At 48.8% G+C, this 21,295-nt stretch overlaps 9 protein-coding genes across 9 annotated transcripts; 4 read left to right on the forward strand and 5 right to left on the reverse strand.

Annotated features, from left to right (window-relative positions):
• Window positions 1-99: 99 nt before the first annotated feature.
• EI90DRAFT_2473239 (uncharacterized protein) lies at window positions 100-1,643 on the reverse strand. Its single transcript, XM_039053082.1, has one exon. It carries the CDS (start codon window positions 1,496-1,498, stop codon window positions 233-235), a length of 1,266 nt encoding a protein of 421 aa, XP_038910915.1. The 5' UTR covers window positions 1,499-1,643; the 3' UTR covers window positions 100-232.
• On the reverse strand, window positions 1,316-2,478 carry EI90DRAFT_2473315 (uncharacterized protein). The gene is made up of 5 exons (XM_039053084.1): window positions 2,168-2,478; window positions 2,070-2,113; window positions 1,945-2,011; window positions 1,697-1,893; window positions 1,316-1,572 (listed from the first exon to the last, which is right to left on the reverse strand). Exons 1-5 carry the CDS (start codon window positions 2,379-2,381, stop codon window positions 1,543-1,545), a joined length of 552 nt encoding a protein of 183 aa, XP_038910916.1. The 5' UTR covers window positions 2,382-2,478; the 3' UTR covers window positions 1,316-1,542.
• Window positions 2,479-2,711: 233 nt separating this feature from the next.
• EI90DRAFT_3130842 (uncharacterized protein) lies at window positions 2,712-4,024 on the forward strand (the record flags this gene model as incomplete). Its single annotated transcript, XM_039064344.1, has 3 exons — window positions 2,712-3,145; window positions 3,216-3,628; window positions 3,696-4,024. The coding sequence occupies 3 exons, from the start codon at window positions 2,712-2,714 to the stop codon at window positions 4,022-4,024; spliced, it is 1,176 nt and encodes a 391-aa protein (XP_038910917.1).
• Window positions 4,025-4,641: 617 nt separating this feature from the next.
• On the reverse strand, window positions 4,642-6,158 carry EI90DRAFT_2473813 (U6 snRNA phosphodiesterase Usb1). Its single transcript, XM_039053085.1, has 7 exons — window positions 6,019-6,158; window positions 5,925-5,965; window positions 5,547-5,875; window positions 5,404-5,497; window positions 5,234-5,342; window positions 4,957-5,161; window positions 4,642-4,893 (listed from the first exon to the last, which is right to left on the reverse strand). Exons 2-7 carry the CDS (start codon window positions 5,940-5,942, stop codon window positions 4,785-4,787), a joined length of 864 nt encoding a protein of 287 aa, XP_038910918.1. The 5' UTR covers window positions 5,943-5,965; window positions 6,019-6,158; the 3' UTR covers window positions 4,642-4,784.
• Window positions 6,151-7,495, forward strand: EI90DRAFT_2977629 (uncharacterized protein; the record flags this gene model as incomplete). Its single annotated transcript, XM_039055915.1, has 7 exons — window positions 6,151-6,382; window positions 6,451-6,497; window positions 6,548-6,561; window positions 6,633-6,699; window positions 6,766-6,856; window positions 6,910-6,933; window positions 6,983-7,495. The coding sequence occupies exons 1-7, from the start codon at window positions 6,266-6,268 to the stop codon at window positions 7,493-7,495; spliced, it is 873 nt and encodes a 290-aa protein (XP_038910919.1). The 5' UTR covers window positions 6,151-6,265.
• A 1,660-nt stretch (window positions 7,496-9,155) lies between these two features.
• On the forward strand, window positions 9,156-10,631 carry EI90DRAFT_3077721 (DHHC palmitoyltransferase-domain-containing protein). The gene is made up of 6 exons (XM_039061738.1): window positions 9,156-9,233; window positions 9,284-9,346; window positions 9,400-9,464; window positions 9,522-9,547; window positions 9,605-9,691; window positions 9,741-10,631. Exons 2-6 carry the CDS (start codon window positions 9,323-9,325, stop codon window positions 10,499-10,501), a joined length of 963 nt encoding a protein of 320 aa, XP_038910920.1. The 5' UTR covers window positions 9,156-9,233; window positions 9,284-9,322; the 3' UTR covers window positions 10,502-10,631.
• Window positions 10,632-10,668: 37 nt separating this feature from the next.
• On the reverse strand, window positions 10,669-11,867 carry EI90DRAFT_2474241 (PAS domain-containing protein). Its single transcript, XM_039053086.1, has 5 exons — window positions 11,799-11,867; window positions 11,269-11,736; window positions 11,060-11,195; window positions 10,886-10,990; window positions 10,669-10,818 (listed from the first exon to the last, which is right to left on the reverse strand). The coding sequence occupies exons 2-5, from the start codon at window positions 11,686-11,688 to the stop codon at window positions 10,787-10,789; spliced, it is 693 nt and encodes a 230-aa protein (XP_038910921.1). The 5' UTR covers window positions 11,689-11,736; window positions 11,799-11,867; the 3' UTR covers window positions 10,669-10,786.
• A 1,504-nt stretch (window positions 11,868-13,371) lies between these two features.
• EI90DRAFT_2936733 (cyclase/dehydrase) lies at window positions 13,372-14,054 on the reverse strand (the record flags this gene model as incomplete). Its single annotated transcript, XM_039055163.1, has 3 exons — window positions 13,372-13,548; window positions 13,618-13,755; window positions 13,830-14,054. Coding segments are annotated over 3 exons (540 nt in total), but the record flags the coding sequence as incomplete, so codon positions are not given.
• Window positions 14,055-16,373: 2,319 nt separating this feature from the next.
• Window positions 16,374-20,633, forward strand: EI90DRAFT_3157723 (glycoside hydrolase family 3 protein). The gene is made up of 23 exons (XM_039066132.1): window positions 16,374-16,629; window positions 16,685-16,801; window positions 16,854-17,002; window positions 17,057-17,091; window positions 17,143-17,181; window positions 17,240-17,351; window positions 17,403-17,451; window positions 17,509-17,553; window positions 17,612-17,835; window positions 17,898-17,976; window positions 18,040-18,100; window positions 18,161-18,183; window positions 18,247-18,264; window positions 18,321-18,350; window positions 18,401-18,434; window positions 18,496-18,632; window positions 18,689-18,869; window positions 18,921-19,368; window positions 19,425-19,544; window positions 19,593-19,620; window positions 19,667-19,873; window positions 19,929-19,995; window positions 20,052-20,633. The coding sequence occupies exons 1-23, from the start codon at window positions 16,487-16,489 to the stop codon at window positions 20,292-20,294; spliced, it is 2,589 nt and encodes an 862-aa protein (XP_038910923.1). The 5' UTR covers window positions 16,374-16,486; the 3' UTR covers window positions 20,295-20,633.
• The last annotated feature ends 662 nt before the right edge of the window (window positions 20,634-21,295 follow it).

Here is a 21,295-nt window from a genome sequence, read left to right on the forward strand (position 1 = left end):
ATGCATCGGTGCAGTGGTAACTTAGTAGATATTTCCATCATGTTGGATAGATAAGGCTATGTCGAGGCATGAGTGTAAGGGATGGAATAATGATCAAACTAGGCTCACAGCGGCAAAGTGGTTCGAATTCCACTTGAAGCTCTTCGAGAACCTCCCCAAACATATCGCTCAGTTTCAATATCAAAGGCATACCCCGGTTATTTCGGTTGGCTAGCACTGAGGAAGCGTGAGGTTAAGGAACCAACAGATTAAGACCTAGGCTCTTACCAACCCTCAAAGCTTCTCGGGTAATGTCGTGAATCAACTCAAGCTTGAGAACTTGGAGTGACGGACAAATTGGGATGATTTTCTTCGGGCGCGGACTCGGGGTGTGATCTTGGTGGGGGGTGGAACTATCATGGTCAACCTCCATCGTATCTTCGTCAGCCCAATCCTCGTCATCGTCATCATCTTCATCGAATTCATACTGCGCAAACGATGTTGGAGGGGGGTAGATGGAAGGTGACGGGATTTGCTCGCTGACGATACTAGATATCGATGTAGACATTGAAGGCGCCTTGGAAGGGGGTTTTGATGGGGAGCCTGGCACAGATGGAGTTGGTGTAACGGCAGAAAGAGATTCCAAAACAACATCTCCGACCGCAATCTCACAAAGCTCGAGGGTGTTAAGATTAGGGACAGCCTTCAACACTTCCATTAAATGTGGGTTTGTATCGTCGTCAGCTGTTATAGTGGTGTCAAAGGATTCGATGTGTAGGGTGTGCAAAGAGGAGCTCTCAAAGGTGTCTGCTTGAGAGCGGTTGATGAATACCGCAACGGTTTTCAGCACATGTTCGTCTCGGAAAAGACCTTCAATCTCCTGTCCCTCGTCGACAATAGTACCATCCGGATTCACGCTCTCCGTGGGCGTATCAATCCACAGGCTTTTCAAGTTTGGAGCATTGATGAGGTGGAGAATGAACTCCATCTCATTCCATGACAACGTAGAAAGATGTAATGAATCGAGTCGATGAAGGTCAATTGGATGCGTTTGGCGCCGCATTTTAACGATGTCAGAACTATTTTCAAGGGTGAGGCCTGCCTCTTCGAGCTTCAGCTTTTCCAATAAAGGACAATTCTGGATAATGTTGACAAACTCATCCTCAAATGGCAGGGCATCGGTTCCCAATCCCACTAGGTGTAATCGCTTCAGTCCTTCGAACGCCGGACTGTGCCAAGGCAGCGATGTCCCCTCCAATGTGACATCATCTAGGCCTCGCAGGGTCTGAAACACGAAGGGAAGACGTTCCCGAGATATGTTTGGCGTTAAAGCATACCCTGAGCCGGAGACGTCTACCAACTTCAGCTTCCGCAGAGCTGCCCGAGTCTGATCATGAGTCCCTGGCTGCGGCTCACATCTCTGCAGAAATGCCGTAAGGAGGAGATCAAGCTGCATGTCTGTAGCTGCATCGACAGTAAGAGAACCGATTTTTGAGACATGCTCGCCGAGGATGTCCATTCCCTCGGTGATGTGTGCCTCACTCTCTAGGTCGTCGATGTCAGTCAGAGTAAGGTTGACGCCCAGAATAGCTCCTTTGGATCGTGCAAGAAAGAGTCGTGTCAGGTTGTGAGGCGGATGATCAGAAAAGTCGATATGAGTCCACTGTAGCGAGTCAGCGGACAAATTTGGGCGAGATATGCACCGAATCGGACTCACCAAAGTAGCCGTATTGATAGCAATTGTCCTCCATCGTCTGCACACTTGCGATACGAGGAGATTAAATGGGATTGGGTCCAAGGCTGGTTCTCCTTCCTCACTCTCGGAGTCGGATTCCGCCATGTCCAGGTCATATTCGGCTTGTTCAACGCCAAGAAGAAATATGTAAGATAGAATTTCAGGTAGCAGTTTGTTTGCTATGCTATAAGTCAATTTATATATTGGGAAAGTGGAACGAAGAATATTACCGGGAACAAGGTGCAAGGAGCTATTACGAAGCCCTAACAGCTCACGTCGTGCACGCATCATGCGTTGCTGGAGACAAAGATTATAGTGAATAATGCGAAAGAAGCTCAACGCAGGCGATTCGCACCTCTATTTTCTCTAGTTCCACCATCTTCTCGTCGAGGTGACGGTCTGTGGCATGAGGCATGTCTATCGCGAGCGGATGAACGGCTGAGACATACTCACAAGCTTCCTCCAATGACATCCCAGGGTGTGAAGGGGATAGTTTCTGGCTTAAGTCACCGTCCAATGTATGCTCTGGTGTGCACAAAGGGTGAAGCACATCACTGTGACATTCAAACTCTGCAACGATGTCAGAAACCTTGGTGATCGAGGCATCCCAAGTGTCGAATGCAGCCTTCCTCGTTATAGCGCGCCCACTGGGAAGGATTGAAGACATTTTTAGCTGGATTTAAGTAGGCAGGTGACCAGCGGATTTAAGTTTGCCACAGCTTGGACAGTTGTCTCGAAACAAACAAATAAAGGAACACTTTTGGAAGTTGGCGTTCGAGCTCGGAGACCTCCGTGTTTGCACGAATTAGCACCACGAGCTCGAAATCGAGCCTTCACGTGGGATATCTGACCTTCCCGCTATGATCAATGAGGTGGACACGCTCCTAGACGCACTAAATGTCTGCGAGTGTCGTCGATGCTATGCCTCTTCTTCAGCACCCTCTATCCGAGCGCGCCAAGATGATAGAGCACACACACAAAGGATCATCTGCATCTAATGGATAAACCAATCGCTCGTATGGGCACTATTGCGCAAAAGTTCCAGGAGTTCAAAAAGAAGATGGTGCGCCGTCACAGCACCCTCCAAAATATTCTGACTCCCATATTTTCCCTCCCACCCGAAATCCTACGCAATATCCTTTCAAGGGTCTTTGCTGATGATAACCGGGTGCTTCCGGAGGATCTATTGCTGGTTTGCTCCTCGTGGAAATCGCTGATTCTCTCCTCTCCGGAGTATCGAAGTGGACCTGCAAAGTCCCCAACGCTCTCGAGCCTACTTCAGGCTTTCGAGGCCACGAAAATACAAGTCACCCTTCGTAGGCCACACTTGTCTGGTAGTTCGGTTGATGCGATTCCATTATGGATCGCCAGCGAAGAATTCGCCACGCGAGTGACGTGTCTCTCTATGCAATTGGAGAGCCAGGTCACTCAGTCAGTATGGGTGCAGCTAGCGATAAGAAATAGCCTCCAGTCTCGATCCTGGCCGCTGTCAACCTGTTAGGGAGGTCCATACTGAGAGACACGAAGAAGTTTCCTCACCCCACCGAACTTCATCTCTCGGGAGTAATCCTAAGGTACACTTTTTTGGAGCAGGTCATGAATGTCCAGTCTTTGGTTTCGAAAGACGGCTTCATGGACGATGTCATCATGATGACAGTGATTGTCCACAGCTGCACACTTTCCATATGCATTGTGGTACTTTTGAACCTGCATTCCCGGGACCGGACATGGACATGGCCCCAGTCCATCTCCCTGATCTCCGAGAATTTCACGTTTTGTTTCATGATCTCCTCATAGTGGCGCACCTTTTGGAGCAGATCAAAGCATGCGAAATACGCACCCTTCGGATTGAATCTTATGATGAATCTACAAGTTTAGTTAAGAGCGAGGTCATACCTATGGCTGGATGGATTTGTGCGTTCTCGGTCCCCGATCTTCCGACGTGATGAACACATGCTGCATCCATTGGTGGGGTTGTCAGCAATAGCGAACCAATCGCTCAATGAACTTGGATTTGGCCAAATCCGCACCATCACCCACTTCCTAAGCCTGCTTCTAAGGGAGACTAAACCCCGCGAGTCGAGTGCTTTTCTGGGATTAAGGCACTTGGTTTTACGGACACCAGTTACTGATTTGAATGATGGGGATGATAGAAACGAGGTTTCGCAACTCCGGACTTTGGTGCGACGCCTTTACACGCGGAGTAGGGGATTGGAAACTCTGGAGGTCACCTACAATTTCATCATGAAGGATTCTGCAGCATTGAAGCAATACGTTGGAGCCGTTCATATTATCGCTGAGCATGATTGAAATTGTGCGATTGTTTATTGTGGCTGACATGGGTATCTATACTGGAAACTCTTACGTATTGCCATCTGTTCTGTCGCATTCAACTCTTTGTACGATTCTTCTAGCACTAAAAGCTCTTTCAGGTAGTTCGCTCCAGAAGGTGATCGGAAACATCTCAAATGAGAATATTAATTACAAAGTCTACATCCTTGGGGAAGGACGTGGGGGACGCGTATTGGACTCGGGGTTATCAGCACTCAGTATAAACAAAGTTGCAGATTCCGTTACATTTGTTGAACGTCGGTGGTGCAGCACCAGTCATCCTCACATGTTTGACACAGTACGATGCCGAATGTGAAAAACTCACAAACCAAAGGCAGCTAAGGCCAGCGAAAGTGTCGAATGGGCATTGCTGAGCAGTCTCCTGGAAGTGGTGATTCACAATGAGGGTGAGGGCCGACGGACAGGACACTGTATTCCACTGCTGGAACGCCATACATCAGAATAACGTCCAGAGGCTAAAGTCCGCAGCGCCCCAGATGAGAGTGATTCTTGGCTGAGACGGCCGTCCAGTAGGTTGAAGCCACTGACTGATGTGAAGCGAGTGAAGGCAATGTAACCTGGAAGGACGGATGGGGGGCCTACCACTTGGACTGGCAGTGGTCCCAAACGGTGAGAGCGAGGCTTAAGCACGATGGAGGGGGACGCGAGTGGGCAAGATTTGCGTCCGACGTGATGTCAATACGACGTCAAGCCGTCAGTCCGCAGCCAGCGAATGAGGTCAGAAAACATGGGAGAGAGCGACGGGAGCCGCTTCGATCGTAGCACACTCCTCGGAGTTCAAGCTAAAGACTGAACACGGGGTACCCCAATATGTAGAAACCGCAGGACTAAACTAAGTCTTGGGTGCATATGTATGCTGGTTTCGGACGAGTACAATTTAATCCCGCAGCCCCCATGTGAAGACTTCCTTCCCTATCTTCACAGACACCCGATCAATATCCAGCCTCCCTACACGTCGCAATTCATCACCGAACTCCCGCTCCAGTCTATCAATAAAGCTGTTTGGTATACAGGAAACGGACGGGAACGGCCTGGCTGTTGCAGAGGCCTCCTCTAGGGGAGATCCACGTTGAATGTCTGGTGCGTGAAGACGATCTAAGTTATCCTGTGTTATTTTATCGCCAGGGCTTGTCCCCGAGACATCGATTGGCTGATAGGGTGGCGCACCCGAAAGTAGAGCCCATGCAATGGATGCGTGAAATCTTGGAGTAGTGTAGTATTCCTTCTGTCGAATATAGGCGAGGATGTTAGTCAGGCCGTCAGCCAGTCCTCGGAACTGGCATTAATTATGAATCGTCAATCCAATCGAGCAAATATTGGTTACCCCAAGTGCTTGCCTGGTCATAGCCTGCCCCAACTTCGATACTTAAGAATGTTCGTGTCCCTTCATCGTTGCGGAAAACCGTCAAACGCGAGAACGACGCCTGGAACCTTCAGAGCCATCTCAGGAAGCAAGTCCTTTAAAATCGAAGCAACCAACCGCTTTGAAGAGTGAGCAACTCGCTTGACAGCTTTCTTCAATCCTTCTCTTTGGTGTGCGCGAAGGAATATGGGACGTGAAAGGGAGATGTGAAGCTCTTCCTGTTTCTCAGACGAAAGACGCATGCCATCAAATTCGAGAAATGGGTACAGCTCGGGGACTCCAGTGAGCGCCTCTTTTGACAGTCTGTGGAGCAATTTACGCAGGTTCAAGGGGCAGCCTGAAAGCGGAATTGGGACGTAGACATGAGCAGCCCATTGGCCCTCGACATGGGGCTGAGCCCGTATTCGTCCTTGGTGGGCAGCGGGATCGGGTAAGGGCGCTAAAAACTACTCAGACATGTGTAGAAATCGCACTACCACCCATTCATTTGCTTACGAGGCGGGGAGACAGCATCTGACAAGGGAGGTAGACGTTTCCTGTCAGTGAGAGCAATGAATGAGGCTTCGACGAAACGAGCGAAAGAACCAACTGTTTCTTTAGCTGTCTAGCCTCAGGGGAGTCCCCAGTGGTGGCACTGATTCCCTTTCCTGTCCCCGTTTCATCTTCCGACGAACTCGCATAGTCGACGAGTGGTCGCTTCGTCATTCAGACACACTCGTACAGCCACCAGAACTGACATATACATTCCTAGGGAACACCTACGTCCTAGGCAGGTGACCAACCCCTCTTTAGCGGCCTACGTCCTGCGTTACGCCGCTGTTTAAGTATAAAGCGGAATGGCTGAAGGGCTTATGAAGGCAATCGAGGAACACAGAGTCCCTTGTAGCGTTAATGCCGCATACTATGTGCCCAACTTTATTTCTGCGGAAGAAGAGGAGTATCTCTTGAGGAAGGTGAGCTCAACGAGAGCATATCTGTTTACGATTGGAGATCCTAAGTAGCATGGCCATAACGACGAAAGATATCGGAAACTCCAAGACCTAAATGGAGGGAAGTCTCACATAGACGGTATGAACACCATGATGTTAAATGACAAATTATCGTTTATCCTGTAACAGCTTACAGGTTTGGGGTTCGTCGCTTTTGATGGATTGGAAACGTGCGGCTATTGGCTCACGCTTTAACATTTGGGGTTTTATGAAGGTGGTAATATTGATCTTAAGTCGGATGCGCTGTTGCCCGAACCCATGCCCTCATTTCTGAGAGATTAGTTGAGTATTGGACTCTCAGGCCTCTAGAAAAGGGGGCTCACTCCCACTTCTTGTGTGCGAGGAAGCCCTTATCTTCTCACACGACTCAAGAACACTGGGGTTTTTGACCGGGCACCATGTGTCGAGAAAGCACCCAATCATGTCATCCTAAATGAGGTACGATGGTTACCCCCCAAAGCGCCGATGTTTCTGACCTAGTCCCCGGTCAGTACCCTGCAGGTATCGGGATAACGGTCAGTGACGCTGAGGTTTCATGAACCAGTTTCTGATGCTAATCTATAGCCTCATGAGGATGGTCCCTCCTACTACCCAGTCGTAGCAACCATCTCATTGGGATCCCATACTGTCATGAACTACTACCGCTATCGACCAGACTGCTCCACTCATTCCGACGGATCCGTTCATTCTGTAGATGCCTGCATTTCATTCCAAGATGCGACCTCAAGTGGACGATCAATTGACCCACAGCCTGTTCTGACCTTGTTATTGGAGCCTCGGAGCCTCGTCGTCACCACTTCTGAGCTATATACGAATCACCTGCATGGAATTGACGACATCACCAGCGATTCTTTCCAGCCTCCCGACGCTGCGGCTCTTTCTGGGTCAGACGAATCAAACACCAAAGAATCGAACACATTCGCGATTGCAAATTACGGGCTCCTGGGATCGTCTATGTATTCCTCTGCTGTAGAAGGCAGAGGGACACTGGAAAGAACATCGCGGACCAGCTTGACATGTCGGGTCGTCGAGAAAGTAATGGGTGGGATAGGGAGAATTGCGAGACCGCGCGGTTGAGGTGGTTATGTTGTGTATAATTTTGCAAGTGGCTTGCTTGCTGTGAATCCTAATAAGAAAGCAAATCCCCGTCATTTTCTCACGGTCTGTTCGGAAGTAAATTAGCCAGCACTTGCGACTCCACAAGGACCAGTTGCCATCTTTTCACCCGGGTCTTCAGTGCAGCGGGCGGAGATACTGGTGCACTATGTCTGAAACTGAGCTCAAAGTGCTCCCCCTGAGTAGTGCTTCCGTTGCGGACACTGCCTTAACGTCTGAAACCGTTGAGGCCTCGTTAGCCTCCGCAGCTCCTGCGACTGCAGCGCCGACCAACCCAGAACAAGAGGTACGCCTTACTGGTGTTTATCCTTTTTCTTCACGGAAGAAACTGACACCTCGGAATTTTGGCATGTATGCCACAAATTATTGGTAGACTATCTTCACCGCAGCACAAAGCGGGGACGTCGAACTCCTTGCCCGTTTCATTAACTCTGGGAAAGCCAAAGCTACGGACCGTGATGAGAATCAAATTACCCCTTTGCACTGGACGGCAATAAATGCACATCGGCCGGCCTGCCAATTTCTCCTTGACCAAGGCGCTGAAGTCGACGCAGTTGGCGGTGATCTAGTTGCCACACCAATGCAATGGGCTGCCAGGTACTTTTTAATTATGCTTAAGGAGGACGAATTAAATTTGACTGTGTTTTCCCTAGAAACGGCTTGCTTTACATTATCCAATTGCTGATTGCACACAATGCTGATCCCACTCTGATGGACTCGCAAGGGTACAACACGCTTCATATTGTGACTCATTCATCGAGTGTTATGGCATTGCTCTATATTCTTCAACAGCCTATCGCGGTTGACAGTGGTGATGTGCAGGGCCACACGGCTCTCATGTGGGCAGCATATCAGGCGGACGGTATCTCGATCGATATTCTACTCAAGAGCGGTGCCAGTGTTGATGCCAAAGATCATGCTGGAATGACACCTCTTCACTGGGCCGTTGTGCGAGGGAACCGGTGGTGTATAAAAAAGCTCATTGAGGCTGGAGCAAAGCTTGATGCCAAGGACGATCAAGGGAAGACAGCCAGAGATATGGCCTTGGAGCTTAAAAGCATCGGGGCATACAGGAAGGCCCTGGAGGAAGCCGGATTTGACGCGGATGGGAGGAAGAAGTCCAGATTGTTAAATGAGGTATGTGGATGGTCTCTTTAACCAGCTGACACATGTCCGCTAATCTTCACAACAGCGGAACACGAAACTTTCCATCTTCATAATTCCAACAATATTTCTTTACATGGAGTTCAAGACTATTTCTCTACTACCATGGTACACCGGCGTACCTTTAGCGGCAGCAGAATTCTTCGGAATGCACCATGTGAGTGATCGCAGTCAGTCGCCCGAACAATTCCTAATTCCATCTATCGTTCCTTAGATTGTTGCGCGGGTGATACTGGAAATGAAAACCTATACTGACTCGCTAGTTCAAAGTCCTTACTTTGCATCTATCATCACTGGCAGCTTGATATGGGTTGGGGAGGTGTGGCTCACGAGGCTAGCCCCTTGTAAGAGGACCTGGCTAATTCAGCGGATTGGGTTTTAACCTTCAATTGTCATTTCAGATGCCGAAGGCCAAGCTTTCCTACATCTCGCGTTCGCTATTTGTTTCCTTCTTTGCTCATACAATTTCTTCCGAGCTGTCACTCTCGACCCTGGCCGTGCTCCAAAGCCCTCCAGCGAGTCGGAACTGCGCACCGTACGCTACTATAAGATCTTACAATGGATCCTAGCTTATATCTTCCCTAGATCATTGAGGAATTAGCCAGCACTGGTCGGCTCAATGGTATGACGTTCTGCGTGGACTGTATGGTTGGTAATTTTATTCGCATTTGCACGTTCAGCCATCCGAACATTACCGTTAGGCGCAAAAACCATTGCGATCCAAGCATTGTCGAGCCTGCAACCGCTGCACAGCGCGATTCGACCAGTGAGTAAATTATGCACTATTGCCCCATGCATGCTAGAACGCACGTCCTACTGCCAGTCACTGCCCGTGGGTATGGAATTGCGGTATGTCGATGTCTCGTTCCATAGATGCGGCCTACTTATATTCAATGTCCGAAACAGTGGGAGTTAATAATCACCGACAGTTCGTTGTTTTTATTACAACACTTGTGGTTGGTGTCATTTGTTTCGACATGCTTGCCTGGTCTTGTGCGTATAGGCCGTCTCTCCTTTGAGGCCTACTGATTCGTTGTGGTAGACTTTAACCAACTCCCCGCGCCCACAAATCCCATAGCCTCCGACAGTGTCTGCGTCTCGTGGCCTGTAGTTTGCTCCATCTCCGAATCATCCGACGCTGCGTTCGTTTTAGCAGTAGTATCATGGGCAAGCCTACAGCTTATATGGACGGTCGTCTTGGTCGCCGGTCAACTCTTCCAAATTGCGCGACAGATGACTACATATGAAGTCTCCAATTTGGGCCGTTACGGGTATATGGGTGGCCGAGGATCCAGCTTGTTCATGCAGCAAGGACATCGCTATCAGAACTTGGACGCTGACGAGGCAAATGAAGAAGACGATCTTGGCCCTGGCCACCTGCATGCTCATGCCCATGGTCATGGTCACCGTCACAGCCATGGAGGTGCCGGGTGTTGGAATTTCCTCCTCAACGTTCTTGGATTTGATCGTTTCACCAGGGGCAAAGCTGCCAATGGTCTTGCTAGGGCTGGAAAAGCTCCCAATCCTTTTGATGCTGGGATAATATCAAACTGCATGGATTTTTGGACCAAGGGAAAGGAAATCGGTGTCGAGTATGAGAAGTTATATGATGTCCCGCCAGAAGGATTTAAGAAAGCAATGGAGAGGCGAAGACGCGTCGAGGATGAAGAGGATAGGTTCGATGACACGGGTTCCCACCAAGGTAAGATCAAAGATCTCGCCAGCCGTTATATCCCTGGTCTCGTTGGGCGAGGACCGCGATCCAACGCCTACCAAATTGTAAGCACGAATGAGACTGCATAAGCTTGCTCATGATGGACACTTCTCGCCTACGTCATTTCATTTTTGCTGATGTGATTACCCTCCAACATTGTACAACATGCAGATTCCTTTTAATACTATAATGCTACCTTTTCACAACGACCCCTGAAAAGTCTTGCATTTACATAGTGCACGGACGCATATGACATGAGCCGATATGAAAGTTGGAGAAGGTGAAATGTGCCGAGATGGTCGTTTCATCACGTTTCGGCCCATTCTTCATCTCCAGGACCGCGCTCGGCTTCAGCATCAATTGCAGTTACATCGTCAGGGGTATCTTGACCCAGCACCTCGTTGAGCTGGAATGGGACAAAGATATGAATAAGCATGCAGATTTGGGATTGGCTAGAGCCTAGAGAATCTTACGCACGTCCACTTGGAAACCTACGTAGTATTCTTTTTGTTCGCCATTCTCCTTCCACCGAATTGGAACAACAGAGATGAGGTTTAAGAAAGCTTCTCCATCTCTCCCTACGAGTGTGGAAGATCAAAAAACAATCAGTCATGCCTAGAACGTGAAGGTGATGGATCAGAACTCACGATAATTTACTAACGAGGCTTGACATTCCTGACCAAGCATCAGAGAGCGCTTGAAAGCCTCGACGGCTGGGCTTCGATGTCTTGAATGGCCAAGTTGGCCACCCGGTGCGTCAGGAGGTGGATATTGTAAGAACCGCTAAAAGATGAGTAGAACGACAAACAGTAAGACCGGTGGCCGCGGTAAACATTGTCAAGCGAAAAAGCCTCACGCAATTTCTCCCAACAATTTCTTCTCTTCTGTACCCAGTCAGCCGGTGGAAATTCTGAGAACAATATACAACTGGAAAGTCATCTCGAGTTGCGTCGACCACGACAAAGCTAACGGAATCGTCCACTGGCCCTAGTTCAATTTTTGGATTTGGGCGAGTGTAAACTCTGGAAAGGATTGAGAGCGTGTCGAATTGGGTTTTGGAGTATAATCCATGAATGGTGACGTTTGGTGATCCAGGTGGGACAGGTTCAGAGTAACCCGTGAATGCGTCAGAGGGGTGAGTTCGATCGGCTGGAATATATGGATAGACAGGTTGTCGGCTCTGAACAACATCACCGGACAACGGAGAGTTGTTAATTCTTGGTGATCGAGGCTCTGGTTTGGTGGGTTGGTATTGTTGTTCGTCTGACGACATCATGGGTGAATGCGATAGGTCGGACTCTCCCCACTGTGTTGCACTGGGACCCTGAAGGATATCTTGTATGTCCATCAGTATTCATGGTATGTGGTCACTGCGGCGCGGAATACCAGTCATTATGGGCGACAACGGAGGGAAGATTGGGTCGAAGGACTAGTCTTTGGGCGTTGGAATTCAGTCCCTGAATATTCACCGATCCTTGGCACGTGACTTCACTGAAGACGCCCTTCACCAGTTGTAGTTTGTAAGCGGAGTTGGTCAAATTCATTATTCGTTGATTGCCTTCGAAATCCCCAATTACAGCGAGACCCGCAGGAAGTTAAAAATGGGCAACCTAGAGGCGGAAGCCATCGGTGATGCCGAGCGGCTGAAAGTGAGAACCTGCGTCTGATGTTCCCTCCACAGTGTTCGGGTACCCGTGGGCGTTCGCGCTCGAGGTATCGGAAACTTAGTGGCGTCGCGCCCTGTCCGAGCGATATTCAATCTCAGCATGCAGTTGGCACCTAGCGATATCGCGTGTGTCAATAGACAGACTTGATGAAACTACGACTTGAGATTGAGCCGAGGAAAGAAGCAAACGTTCCCCTTATAATTTTAGCACTAACGTACACTTGCTCGTGAACTGGGTGAACATGCAAGGTGGGGAAGGGACGCCACACTCAATGGCACTGTCACCATCGTCATGCCGAAAGCTCAGTTTCAAACAGGAGGCAAGATCCACTTCAGAATGAGGGAAAATTAAAATGGGAGAGACTTAATTCTAAGCCATTGTCTCGTTGAGCTTCGATGGATGGAGTCGCTTGCAAGATTTAGATGCGGACAAACAAAAATAGTCAAGCAGTGATGATCAAGCTATATATAGTCCATGCACGCATGGGCTACCACATGCACATACATGTCTGGCTCGTCATACCACACCCATGCGTAAACCAGAAGCAGCCCAAACAGATCTCTCCAGGTCTATATATCCCGACCTGGTAACATGGACTTCAAGAGGGTGAACTGCTCAATGTCTACATCGTCGCTTTGGTGCCTCTCGATCTCAAAATCGGCGTTTGAACTTACAGAGCCAATTCCCCCGAATTATGCACTAACAGAAGACTCATCTACAAACAGAGATAAGGCGATGGTCCCTTCGAATTCGCGGTGCATCTCGGTCGAAATCGGCGTTCTAAGAGAAGGGCACGCTCGCGTTCTCAACATAGGTTACTGGTCATCGAGACATGTGCGAGTCCAATAGCCAGTGCGTGGAAACGTTTCTAATTAACATTTTTTCATTTCTTCCCCCTCAGTACTTCTCTTTGCGCTGTAGCCGGTGAGACCCTTGTACATTAGTTACCTACACTAATCTGTTGAAATTTGTTTTGTTCGGTGGCTGGCCAATGACGCGTGCTCACGGCGGACAAAAGAAGAGGGGGAAGAATCCCCGCGACAGTGTAATAAAGGTGCGTGATGGTAGAAAGAACCTTGGCACAACGGGAGAAAGAGGCATTACCAATTTGGTGGGAAGGTCGACGGTTTGGCGGAAAGTGCCGCCGCAACCTCACAATGCCAATAAGGATCAACGTCCGAATGCAGTACCTAGCGAGCGAAGAACAATTAGTGATAATTTTCAATACGTAAAGAAAATAAACATGCCTCCTCCAAAACGGGGTGTTGCTACCACCCAATTCAAAATGCACGTTACGTGGACCGAGGGAGGGTCTGGCTTGAAGGGGTTCCGTAGATGACTTTACATCGTTCTTCAAAAGCTGCAATCATCGGGTGTGATACCTGGTCCGTAAAGGCTCTACTGAGGGCGGCATGTAATGGATTCTGGAAATGGAAGATGACTTCGAGGGAGACGCGTGTTTGAGGGGACTTGCAACCAATGTGAGAAGTACAAGTCAGTATAACATGGATAGTTAAGAATGTAGAAACCGGATTCACCTCGTTGGGAACGAGCGAGGGGGGTGAGGTCATTGCCTTTGACGTTGTAGAAGACGATGTTGCCGATGGAATAAGAGGCTGAAAGGTCCAGATGCTCTGCAAGGATTTGAAGACAGAGTTTCCACTAGCAGCCACAGCCTAAGTAACGGTTGTTGCGGAAGTCATTCCTCGCGTTAATCTAGCTCGCTCGGGTGGGTGCAAGGAGTACACACCTGAACACTTTCAAATGGTTTAAACCATACCTCACTTACATACGTCTGTCGAACGCTCAGAAATACAACCGTCATCTCCATCAAATATGGTTCGTCATGCTTCGATTTCGCGTCCTGACGTGGTTTAGAAACCACTCTTGACCCAGTACAGTATGGAACAAAACGGTGATAAGAATTCACATCCGACACAACATCGTATAGTTGCTTTTGCGTATACCTCAGTATACACACCCCGGACCAGAATCGGTTAGCATATTGGGCAAACAAAAGTTATTGAACTCACGGGAGATCCTTCACGACCTTAATCCTCTGAGGGTCTGTGGAAGTGAACGGGAGAAACGTCCGGCGTGGTACGCGTTGATTGATGCTCCAAGGCGTGAGGTGCCCAGCTCGAAACCTGGGCTGGAGCATGATCGGGGGCTTACGTAACCACAAACGTCAACAAAATAAAATCCTGGCAAGGCGTGATTGCCTAGGTCATTGCACGAAGTGACTCCTAGTCGGGGATGGAGGTATCATTCGTACTCCTGTTTGGTGCTACATACATTGGATTACGACATGACAGACCAGATGATGGCTTCCTGCCCGAGCTCGCGAATAAACATGCAACTTGAAGATGTACCTTGGACCTTAATACCCTTTAATATACATATGCCGTTCTCTCTTCAAAACCCGCACTGTATCACCTACTCGAATAGCTCTAGATTTTTCGTCTAAGTAATATCCATGGAACACAATGCATGCTCAGAAGTCGCCCAGAATGGAGCATTTCTCGGACAGTGCCGAGTTCATCGAAGCATATTGACGGCTGGGGAACCAGAATTGATGATGAAAGTCGACTTCTAAATTACAAGCTGTAAGTTGCACATTTCGTGCTCCACCATTTACACAATTCCTTTCCAAAAAAGAGGGGTAGAGAGAGAAATCGCTCTGTGTTGTTATGGCTGGCCCGATCGCTCTGTCTGCACACAATCGAACTATGGAGAGCTTGAACATCAATGATCGCACCAATCACTGATCGGGTTCAGCACGGCGATTGCCGCAAACACAGGTCCGCTGTGATTCTTTACACATCTTCAACAACTTCATCCACCAACAAGTACTCAGCTCACGTGTGGATTTGACCACCCAATATTGGTTCCCGTGCAGCGCATTGGACAGGACTTAACGCTGGCTGTCTAAACAAGTTCCAACGAAAAAGGAAAAGGAGTCAAGACTAAGAAAAGGCTCTAGTGATGCCAGCTTGTCCAAGAGTACGTAGTAGGTCTGAGGGGAGTGGGATGGAAAGCGGTGGGTTTGCCGTTTACGAGATATGGTTTACTGGTTTGCTGATTGGGTCAGTGACGACAGGAGGCAGGTCAGAGGGTGTGAACTTGGAGAGGCTTTCAGAGGCCATTGTGAACGCAATTACGAATGTTTGCATGGATGAGGATTTGAGGAGAAGGTGTGGGCTGAGCCTGGAACAGAGGGACAACTACGTGAGATTTATGAGAGATATGTACTCGGACACGGAGCTCTTGGAGGCGATCTTGGCTGGGAGGATAACTTGGAAAAAACTGAATGGCTCTTTAGAGGAAGAGGCGACGTAGAGATAAGGGTGGGGATATGCAGTGGGATGGATGATCTGAAAATTTCTTGGGAGTGGGACGAATAGGAAGATACGGTAAATTTGGGTTAGGAAAAGATCAGTGATGTACATATTAGTGACCGTATTGATAGGGTGAACGCGCCTTTGGGAGTGCTGCAGTACCAGGCCAATCTAGTGCTATCGCACACCGCAGAATCTCTACATCGTCAGCTAACAAGTTATTCTCACCACTGCAACTTCGTTCTTGCGCTCGTACCATTATGCCTGACACACCCTGTATTATAGTGGTGACTGTAAAGTACAAGAGGTTTTCTTTCTCGAGTGATAGCAATGTGTAGGCAGGACTCCAGCCTCTATGACTTCGTAACATTAGATAGAAGCAATGTGCACACCCGCATATTCCTGCCTCGTTGGCGTTCCTTGATATATTCACTCATCAACTTCGACCTCGCGCGATATTTTATGCATCATGTTAGGCCCAGTCCAGCGTGGTGGGTTCTGTATTGGGATTTCATGCACAAAACGAGCGATGGGCCAATAGATTAGAATATTACAGTAATGAGTCTATTTTTTTGGGTTCTCGTGAGCAATTGTGGCCATTGGACGATATTTAGCCTATGAATCGTATGGTACAATTGGGCCTGAGAACATAGCGGGTTTAGGTTGTTGGATGGACAAGCCATGACAGCGCCCGACGCTCATTGGGTACATGATTTTGATTTTATTTAGCATATTATTTGACCCACGTTGATTCAGTAGCTGTCATTTCACGTATTCCACTGTTGCTTATAAATACCGTACAGATAACTAGAAATGATTATTAGTAGTCCTCACCCATTTTGCCTAACACACGAGTATCGAGCCATAACGAGATAGGTACATGTGGATGGTTTAGAAATACAATGCTGGTGCCATTACTGTATTTGGAACAATCCGGCTTTGACAGTTCTTTCCCACGTGTGCACGGCGCGAACTGACCACGAGATAAGTAAATCAGCAACAAGGCGCATGCCTATATACCCTAGTTTGGAGTATTTTAGCTGGCCACTCTGGATCCTAGTGTACTGTCATGCACCGTGCAAGATGTGCTGCAGTGTGGTTCTTGTGGCTTGTCGGGTCTCTAGCGCGTGGACTTCATTCGGGTGTGAGGTCTTCAAACTCAAGCCTATCGTGCGCGGACACAATAAGCACCTTCGGTCATGCGGGTGCAAGGTATAATATGGCAGTCTCCACTATGCGTGATACTTGATCGACGCGAGCATGTCAGTCATTCCAGGACAGCTGCAGAATCCCTAGTTGGAAATGGTGCAGTTATCCCGGGTTCTGGATCTCCGAAATGCACAACGTCTCCGAGAAAGACGGCGAGAAAATTTCCTGAGGCAGGGTATGTGCTCTCTAGAAACAACTTGTTCAGCGATGCTCACATCTACCCCCAGAACACTCAGGATAACCCCCGGGCCACGCAATTCAACGCATTCTCCGCGGGTCCGCGGTGCTGGCCGCTGGGCTGAGCCAGTAGCAAGAGCAAGAAATATCGTGAAAGGCTTGACATTGGAGGAGAAAGTAAACCTGACGATGGGCGTTGGTGGGTAATGCGGATATGACTATGGAGATCTGGTACTAAAGGGGAAACAAATAGGTTGGAAGCGTGGGCATTGTGTAGGGAATACACCGGTAAGCGTTTCGTGCTGGCAAGCAGGAAACGTTGTTCATTAGATTTCAAAGATGATACCGAGCTTTGGATTCCCTGGTCTTTGTCTTAATGTGAGCATGGTGTTGTTCAGCAGTTCCGGGCACTGATTTTTTTTGCGTTTGCCTATAGGATAGCCCTCTCGGTGTGCGATTCGCAGACCATGTCACAGCGTTCCCAGCGGGGATTAATGTAGCAGCCACCTGGAATCGCGATTTTGTCTTTCACCGAGGCCGAGCAATGGGTGGGTGCAGTTTTCGTTTTGGCCGTGGTAGACCAATTTCGGTGTGTATAGGTGAGGAATTTCGAGGGAAGGGTGTGCATGTTCAACTTGGTCCAATGATGTGAGTGGCGTCGATGTGCTCATAGAGTCAGAACCAATCGTTTTTCTGCTTTCCAAGGAATCTTGGTCGGAACGCCGCTGGGGGCCGCAACTGGGAAGGCTTGTAGGTATTCAGGCTTGATTTTGTTACACCAGCTGAACTTCGTATTTCCGAGTTATAGTGGCGTGGACCCTTATCTTGCAGGCGAGGCTGCACAGTACACCATTCTTGGTATCCAATCTACTGGCGTCCAAGCCTGTGCTAAGCACTACATTGGGAACGAACAGGAGCATAACCGGACCATGGAGAGCTCGAACATCGATGATCGCACAATACATGAAGTTTATGCACATCCCTTCTTGAGAAGTGTGATGGCGGATGTGGCGAGTGTGATGTGCAGCTATAGTGAGCAACAGAGTTTTTTTTTTGGTGTGGGTGATGTGGCCCTTCCACTGATGAATAGACAGACTTGGTGAATGGAACGTATGCGTGTGAGAACGACAAGACGATGAATGATATCCTCAAGCACCAAATAGGATTTCAAGGGTGAGTATGGCCATGGTTTGAGTTGCCTCTCTAGTAGCGCGGGGGTGTCTCACTTGGGGGCAGGTTCATCGTGAGTGACTGGGGGGCAGCGAGGTCAATTCTTGCCGCTGAGGCAGGTCTAGACGTAAATGAACTCTGCTGCCCTATGGGAAATGACTCGCGCTGATCGCAAAGCAATACCTAGATGACAATGCCGGGCGATATCACGTATGTCGTTCCGATGTTCTATCCATTCCGTAAATTGGCGTAGGCCTGATTTTCCTTCCCCAGTTTTGATAGTGGCACTTCGTAAGTCCTATGACTGAGGGGTTATCATTATCGGTTTAACACTTGAATGAATCCAGGTATTCTAGACAAAACTTGACAGACTCTGTGTAAGTTGTATGTGGGGTCCCCAAGATTTTACCAGATTTTTTTTTTCTAGAAATAACGGGACTATATCTGAGCTTCGCGTCGATGTAGGACATTGCTTCATTTCATTTGATTTATCCCATCCTCAGTGATGGACTAACTTTATAGGATATGGCGACTCGAATATTAGCAGCATGGTATCTACTCGGGCAAGACCAAGACTTCCCGCCCACTAACTTCGACGCATTTCTTCCCAATTCTGGCTACAACCAGCATGTCAACGTCCAAAAACCGGACCATCAACAGTAAGCTTGGGTCATTGATGAACCGATAGGGTGCAAAGTGTCATTCCAACACTTAGAATCACATACCTCGTCGCCGCCAGTTCGCATGTCCTACTCAAGAACGTCAACAAATCTCTCCCTCTAAAGAAACCAAGCACTATAGCCCTGTTTGGTTCTGATGCTGGTCCCCCTTTCAATGGACCTAACGGTTATCCAGATCAAACCGGTGTATCTGGCACGTTAGCGATGGGATGGCGCGTGCTTCATCCGATAAAGAAATGTTCTCCCTCTGATTGTCATTGTATGTAGGGGCTCTGGAACAGCTCGTTTTCCGTACCTGATATCCCCCTCGAGGCTCTCCAAAAACGAGCCCGGAGAGATGGCACAACGATTTCTTGGCTCTTGGATGACTGGGACCTCGGTACTGCTGGGAGTGTGGCACAATACCAAGATGTCGCGATAGTGTTTCTAAATTCAGATTCTGGAGAAGGTGCACATTTCTTGCGGGTTCCTACGACAGAACTTGTTGAATCTAAACGCCTGGCTGCAGGCTATGCCACCGTAGATGGAAATGAAGGAGATAGGAAGAATCTGACGGCATGGCACGGAGGCGATGATCTTGTTCTTACGGTCGCTGGAAACAACTCGAATACCATAGTGGTCATTCACAGCGTCGGGCCACTCATTTTGGAACCGTGGATCAATCATACCAATGTCACGGGTGTCCTTTGGGCAGGCTTGCCAGGACAGGAAAGCGGTGAGTCCATGGTTGTAACCCCTTTGGATTGTGCAACTCTCACATCTAGTGTTTAGGTAATGCGCTTAAGGCCATTCTGTACGGAGAATGGAACCCCTCTGGGAAGCTTCCGTATACTATTGCAAAGAACCCGGGTGACTACAGCGGAGGTATCATCACAGACTCAGATCCTAACAGTGAGTGTTGGAATTTGGACGCTGACTCCCCTCTGATTACATTTGTAGCAATTAAGCAAGTGCCTTACAATGAGAAGTGAGTTTGTCCTTGGGGCATGCGCTCGTAACTGACACTTTCCAAGACTTCTCATTGACTATCGTTGGTTCGACTCAAACAACATTACACCTCGTTATGAGTTTGGATTTGGTCTGAGTTACACTACGTTCGAATACTCTGATTTGAGGATATTCGAGTCAATCCATGGCGACGAAGGCAATCTGGAGAAGCAATGGGCCGAAGGTAGTGTGCATGTGAAGCAACATGAAGTTGGTGGCTCGCTCGCTCCTTGGTACGCCGCGTGCGCCCCAACCCCCTATATTCTCATCAATATACGTTCTTTCCAGGCTGCACCGACCAGCATTCCGTGTCGCATACAACATTACTAACATTGGTGATCGGTATGGTGCAGAGGCAAGTTCTGCAGCCTCGATTGTCCACCTGTTTTGATTAATCGTACATACTCTCAGGTCTCCCAGCTCTATCTTGAGTTTCCAGTATCCTCTGAATCGCCGCCATCCGTACTCAGAGGATTTGCTCGTTCCTTGCTGAACCCCGGTGAATCCGATATTGTGACAATTGAAATATCGCGATATGACCTATCTGTCTGGAGCACGGTCCAACAAGGATGGACTCGGCCCCAAGGCCTGATTGGGTTGTTGGTTGGTGCTAGCAGCAGGGATTTTAGATTGAAGGGTAGCATTCCCGGTTGAATCCTCCCATACGAGTTGGAGTGGTGTGACGGCGCAGCGCACACAAATGGCTCGCAGGATGTAGGCAAGGCCCAGCTCTCTATTGGAGTTATGATGTGTGGTCTGGTGTGACGGTGGTGTGTGCATTTCCGCTAGTCTCCGGAGGCACCATGAACGCTTTCCATGATTATATCGAAAAAATTGCTCATTGACAATCTGGTTCGTGAATTTTTCTTGGGACCTTGGTTTGGATCGCGGATATTCACGGGAACAGGGTCCCGAAAGCACCGCATCCCGTCCGATCTGCGAAGCAGGGCACAGCGCGGGAATCCCGAGGGCTGTTTTTTTTTTGGGGGGGGGACATCTCTCCTCTAATATCCTTTTGATTTAGTCTCGCTTTTCGATTTATGTTTGATCACAAGACTGATAGAGGTCCGGCCATAAACCAGCTGCGCCGACCGGCATGAACGAAATGAACCAGTCTAGATCCTTGGCCTTCCGTGGAAGAGTGCCATAGGCAGCATCAAGGGGCACGAGAACAAGGGTAGAAATCCACCATGAGCTGCGGATCAGGCGAATGCTGTGCAGGCGAAAGCGACTGCAGTTCACCCCCGAGCAGCAGGAAAGCGTGCGGCATCAACGTGTACCCAAGCGGAGGGCTTTCTCGGCAGTGAACTGATAAGAGTCGCAAGGAGGGTTCATAGCTTCAGTCCACACATAACAACTTCATAATCGGTGAGAATGAACTGGGGATTCTACGGTGAATCAAGCTGGTAATGGACTCGTGGTGTCTTTTCACATTCGAATAGCATGGTGTTGTAATGGTCCCCGTCCACCACTGGCGTGATGTCAAGGCGAACATGGATGTGAGAGTATCAACAAAGTGAGAATCTATTCGAACTTTCTAAACGATCGGGCGGGGAGCCTATAGAACAAGCAAATCTCCATCATCGGGATGGCGGGCCCGAGAAGCCGCGCGTGACATAGAAATTTCCGCAAGGCGCGAGGAACATTTGTCTCCC

This window comes from Cantharellus anzutake (genome assembly GCF_015039405.1).
Source record: "Cantharellus anzutake strain C23 chromosome Unknown EI90scaffold_70, whole genome shotgun sequence".
Lineage (NCBI taxonomy): Eukaryota > Fungi > Basidiomycota > Agaricomycetes > Cantharellales > Hydnaceae > Cantharellus > Cantharellus anzutake.

What these genes read in the sequence shown, in the direction of transcription:
- EI90DRAFT_2473813 (XM_039053085.1), bottom strand. An exon ending in GTTGCTCACTCTTCAAAGCG is followed by an intron (nt 5,498 to 5,546) that starts GTTGGTTGCTTC and finishes ATGGCTCTGAAG; the next exon opens with GTTCCAGGCGTCGTTCTCGC. An exon ending in TGCATGGGCTCTACTTTCGG is followed by an intron (nt 5,162 to 5,233) that starts GTGCGCCACCCT and finishes AGGATAACTTAG; the next exon opens with ATCGTCTTCACGCACCAGAC.
- EI90DRAFT_3157723 (XM_039066132.1), top strand. Translation starts at nt 16,487, where the DNA reads ATGCACCGTGCAAGATGTGCTGCAGTGTGGTTCTTGTGGCTTGTCGGG. An exon ending in AAACCTGACGATGGGCGTTG is followed by an intron (nt 17,003 to 17,056) that starts GTGGGTAATGCG and finishes GGAAACAAATAG; the next exon opens with GTTGGAAGCGTGGGCATTGT. An exon ending in TCACCGAGGCCGAGCAATGG is followed by an intron (nt 17,352 to 17,402) that starts GTGGGTGCAGTT and finishes CGGTGTGTATAG; the next exon opens with GTGAGGAATTTCGAGGGAAG.
- EI90DRAFT_2473315 (XM_039053084.1), bottom strand. Translation starts at nt 2,381, where the DNA reads ATGTCTTCAATCCTTCCCAGTGGGCGCGCTATAACGAGGAAGGCTGCA. An exon ending in GATGTCATTGGAGGAAGCTT is followed by an intron (nt 2,114 to 2,167) that starts GTGAGTATGTCT and finishes CTCATGCCACAG; the next exon opens with ACCGTCACCTCGACGAGAAG. An exon ending in CTCCTTGCACCTTGTTCCCG is followed by an intron (nt 1,894 to 1,944) that starts GTAATATTCTTC and finishes CTTATAGCATAG; the next exon opens with CAAACAAACTGCTACCTGAA.
- EI90DRAFT_3077721 (XM_039061738.1), top strand. Translation starts at nt 9,323, where the DNA reads ATGACGTTCTGCGTGGACTGTATG. An exon ending in TGCACAGCGCGATTCGACCA is followed by an intron (nt 9,465 to 9,521) that starts GTGAGTAAATTA and finishes TCCTACTGCCAG; the next exon opens with TCACTGCCCGTGGGTATGGA. An exon ending in CGACATGCTTGCCTGGTCTT is followed by an intron (nt 9,692 to 9,740) that starts GTGCGTATAGGC and finishes TCGTTGTGGTAG; the next exon opens with ACTTTAACCAACTCCCCGCG.
- EI90DRAFT_2473239 (XM_039053082.1), bottom strand. Translation starts at nt 1,498, where the DNA reads ATGGACATCCTCGGCGAGCATGTCTCAAAAATCGGTTCTCTTACTGTC.
- EI90DRAFT_2474241 (XM_039053086.1), bottom strand. Translation starts at nt 11,688, where the DNA reads ATGATGTCGTCAGACGAACAACAATACCAACCCACCAAACCAGAGCCT. An exon ending in AGCCTCGTTAGTAAATTATC is followed by an intron (nt 10,991 to 11,059) that starts GTGAGTTCTGAT and finishes CCACACTCGTAG; the next exon opens with GGAGAGATGGAGAAGCTTTC. An exon ending in AGGTTTCCAAGTGGACGTGC is followed by an intron (nt 10,819 to 10,885) that starts GTAAGATTCTCT and finishes GTCCCATTCCAG; the next exon opens with CTCAACGAGGTGCTGGGTCA.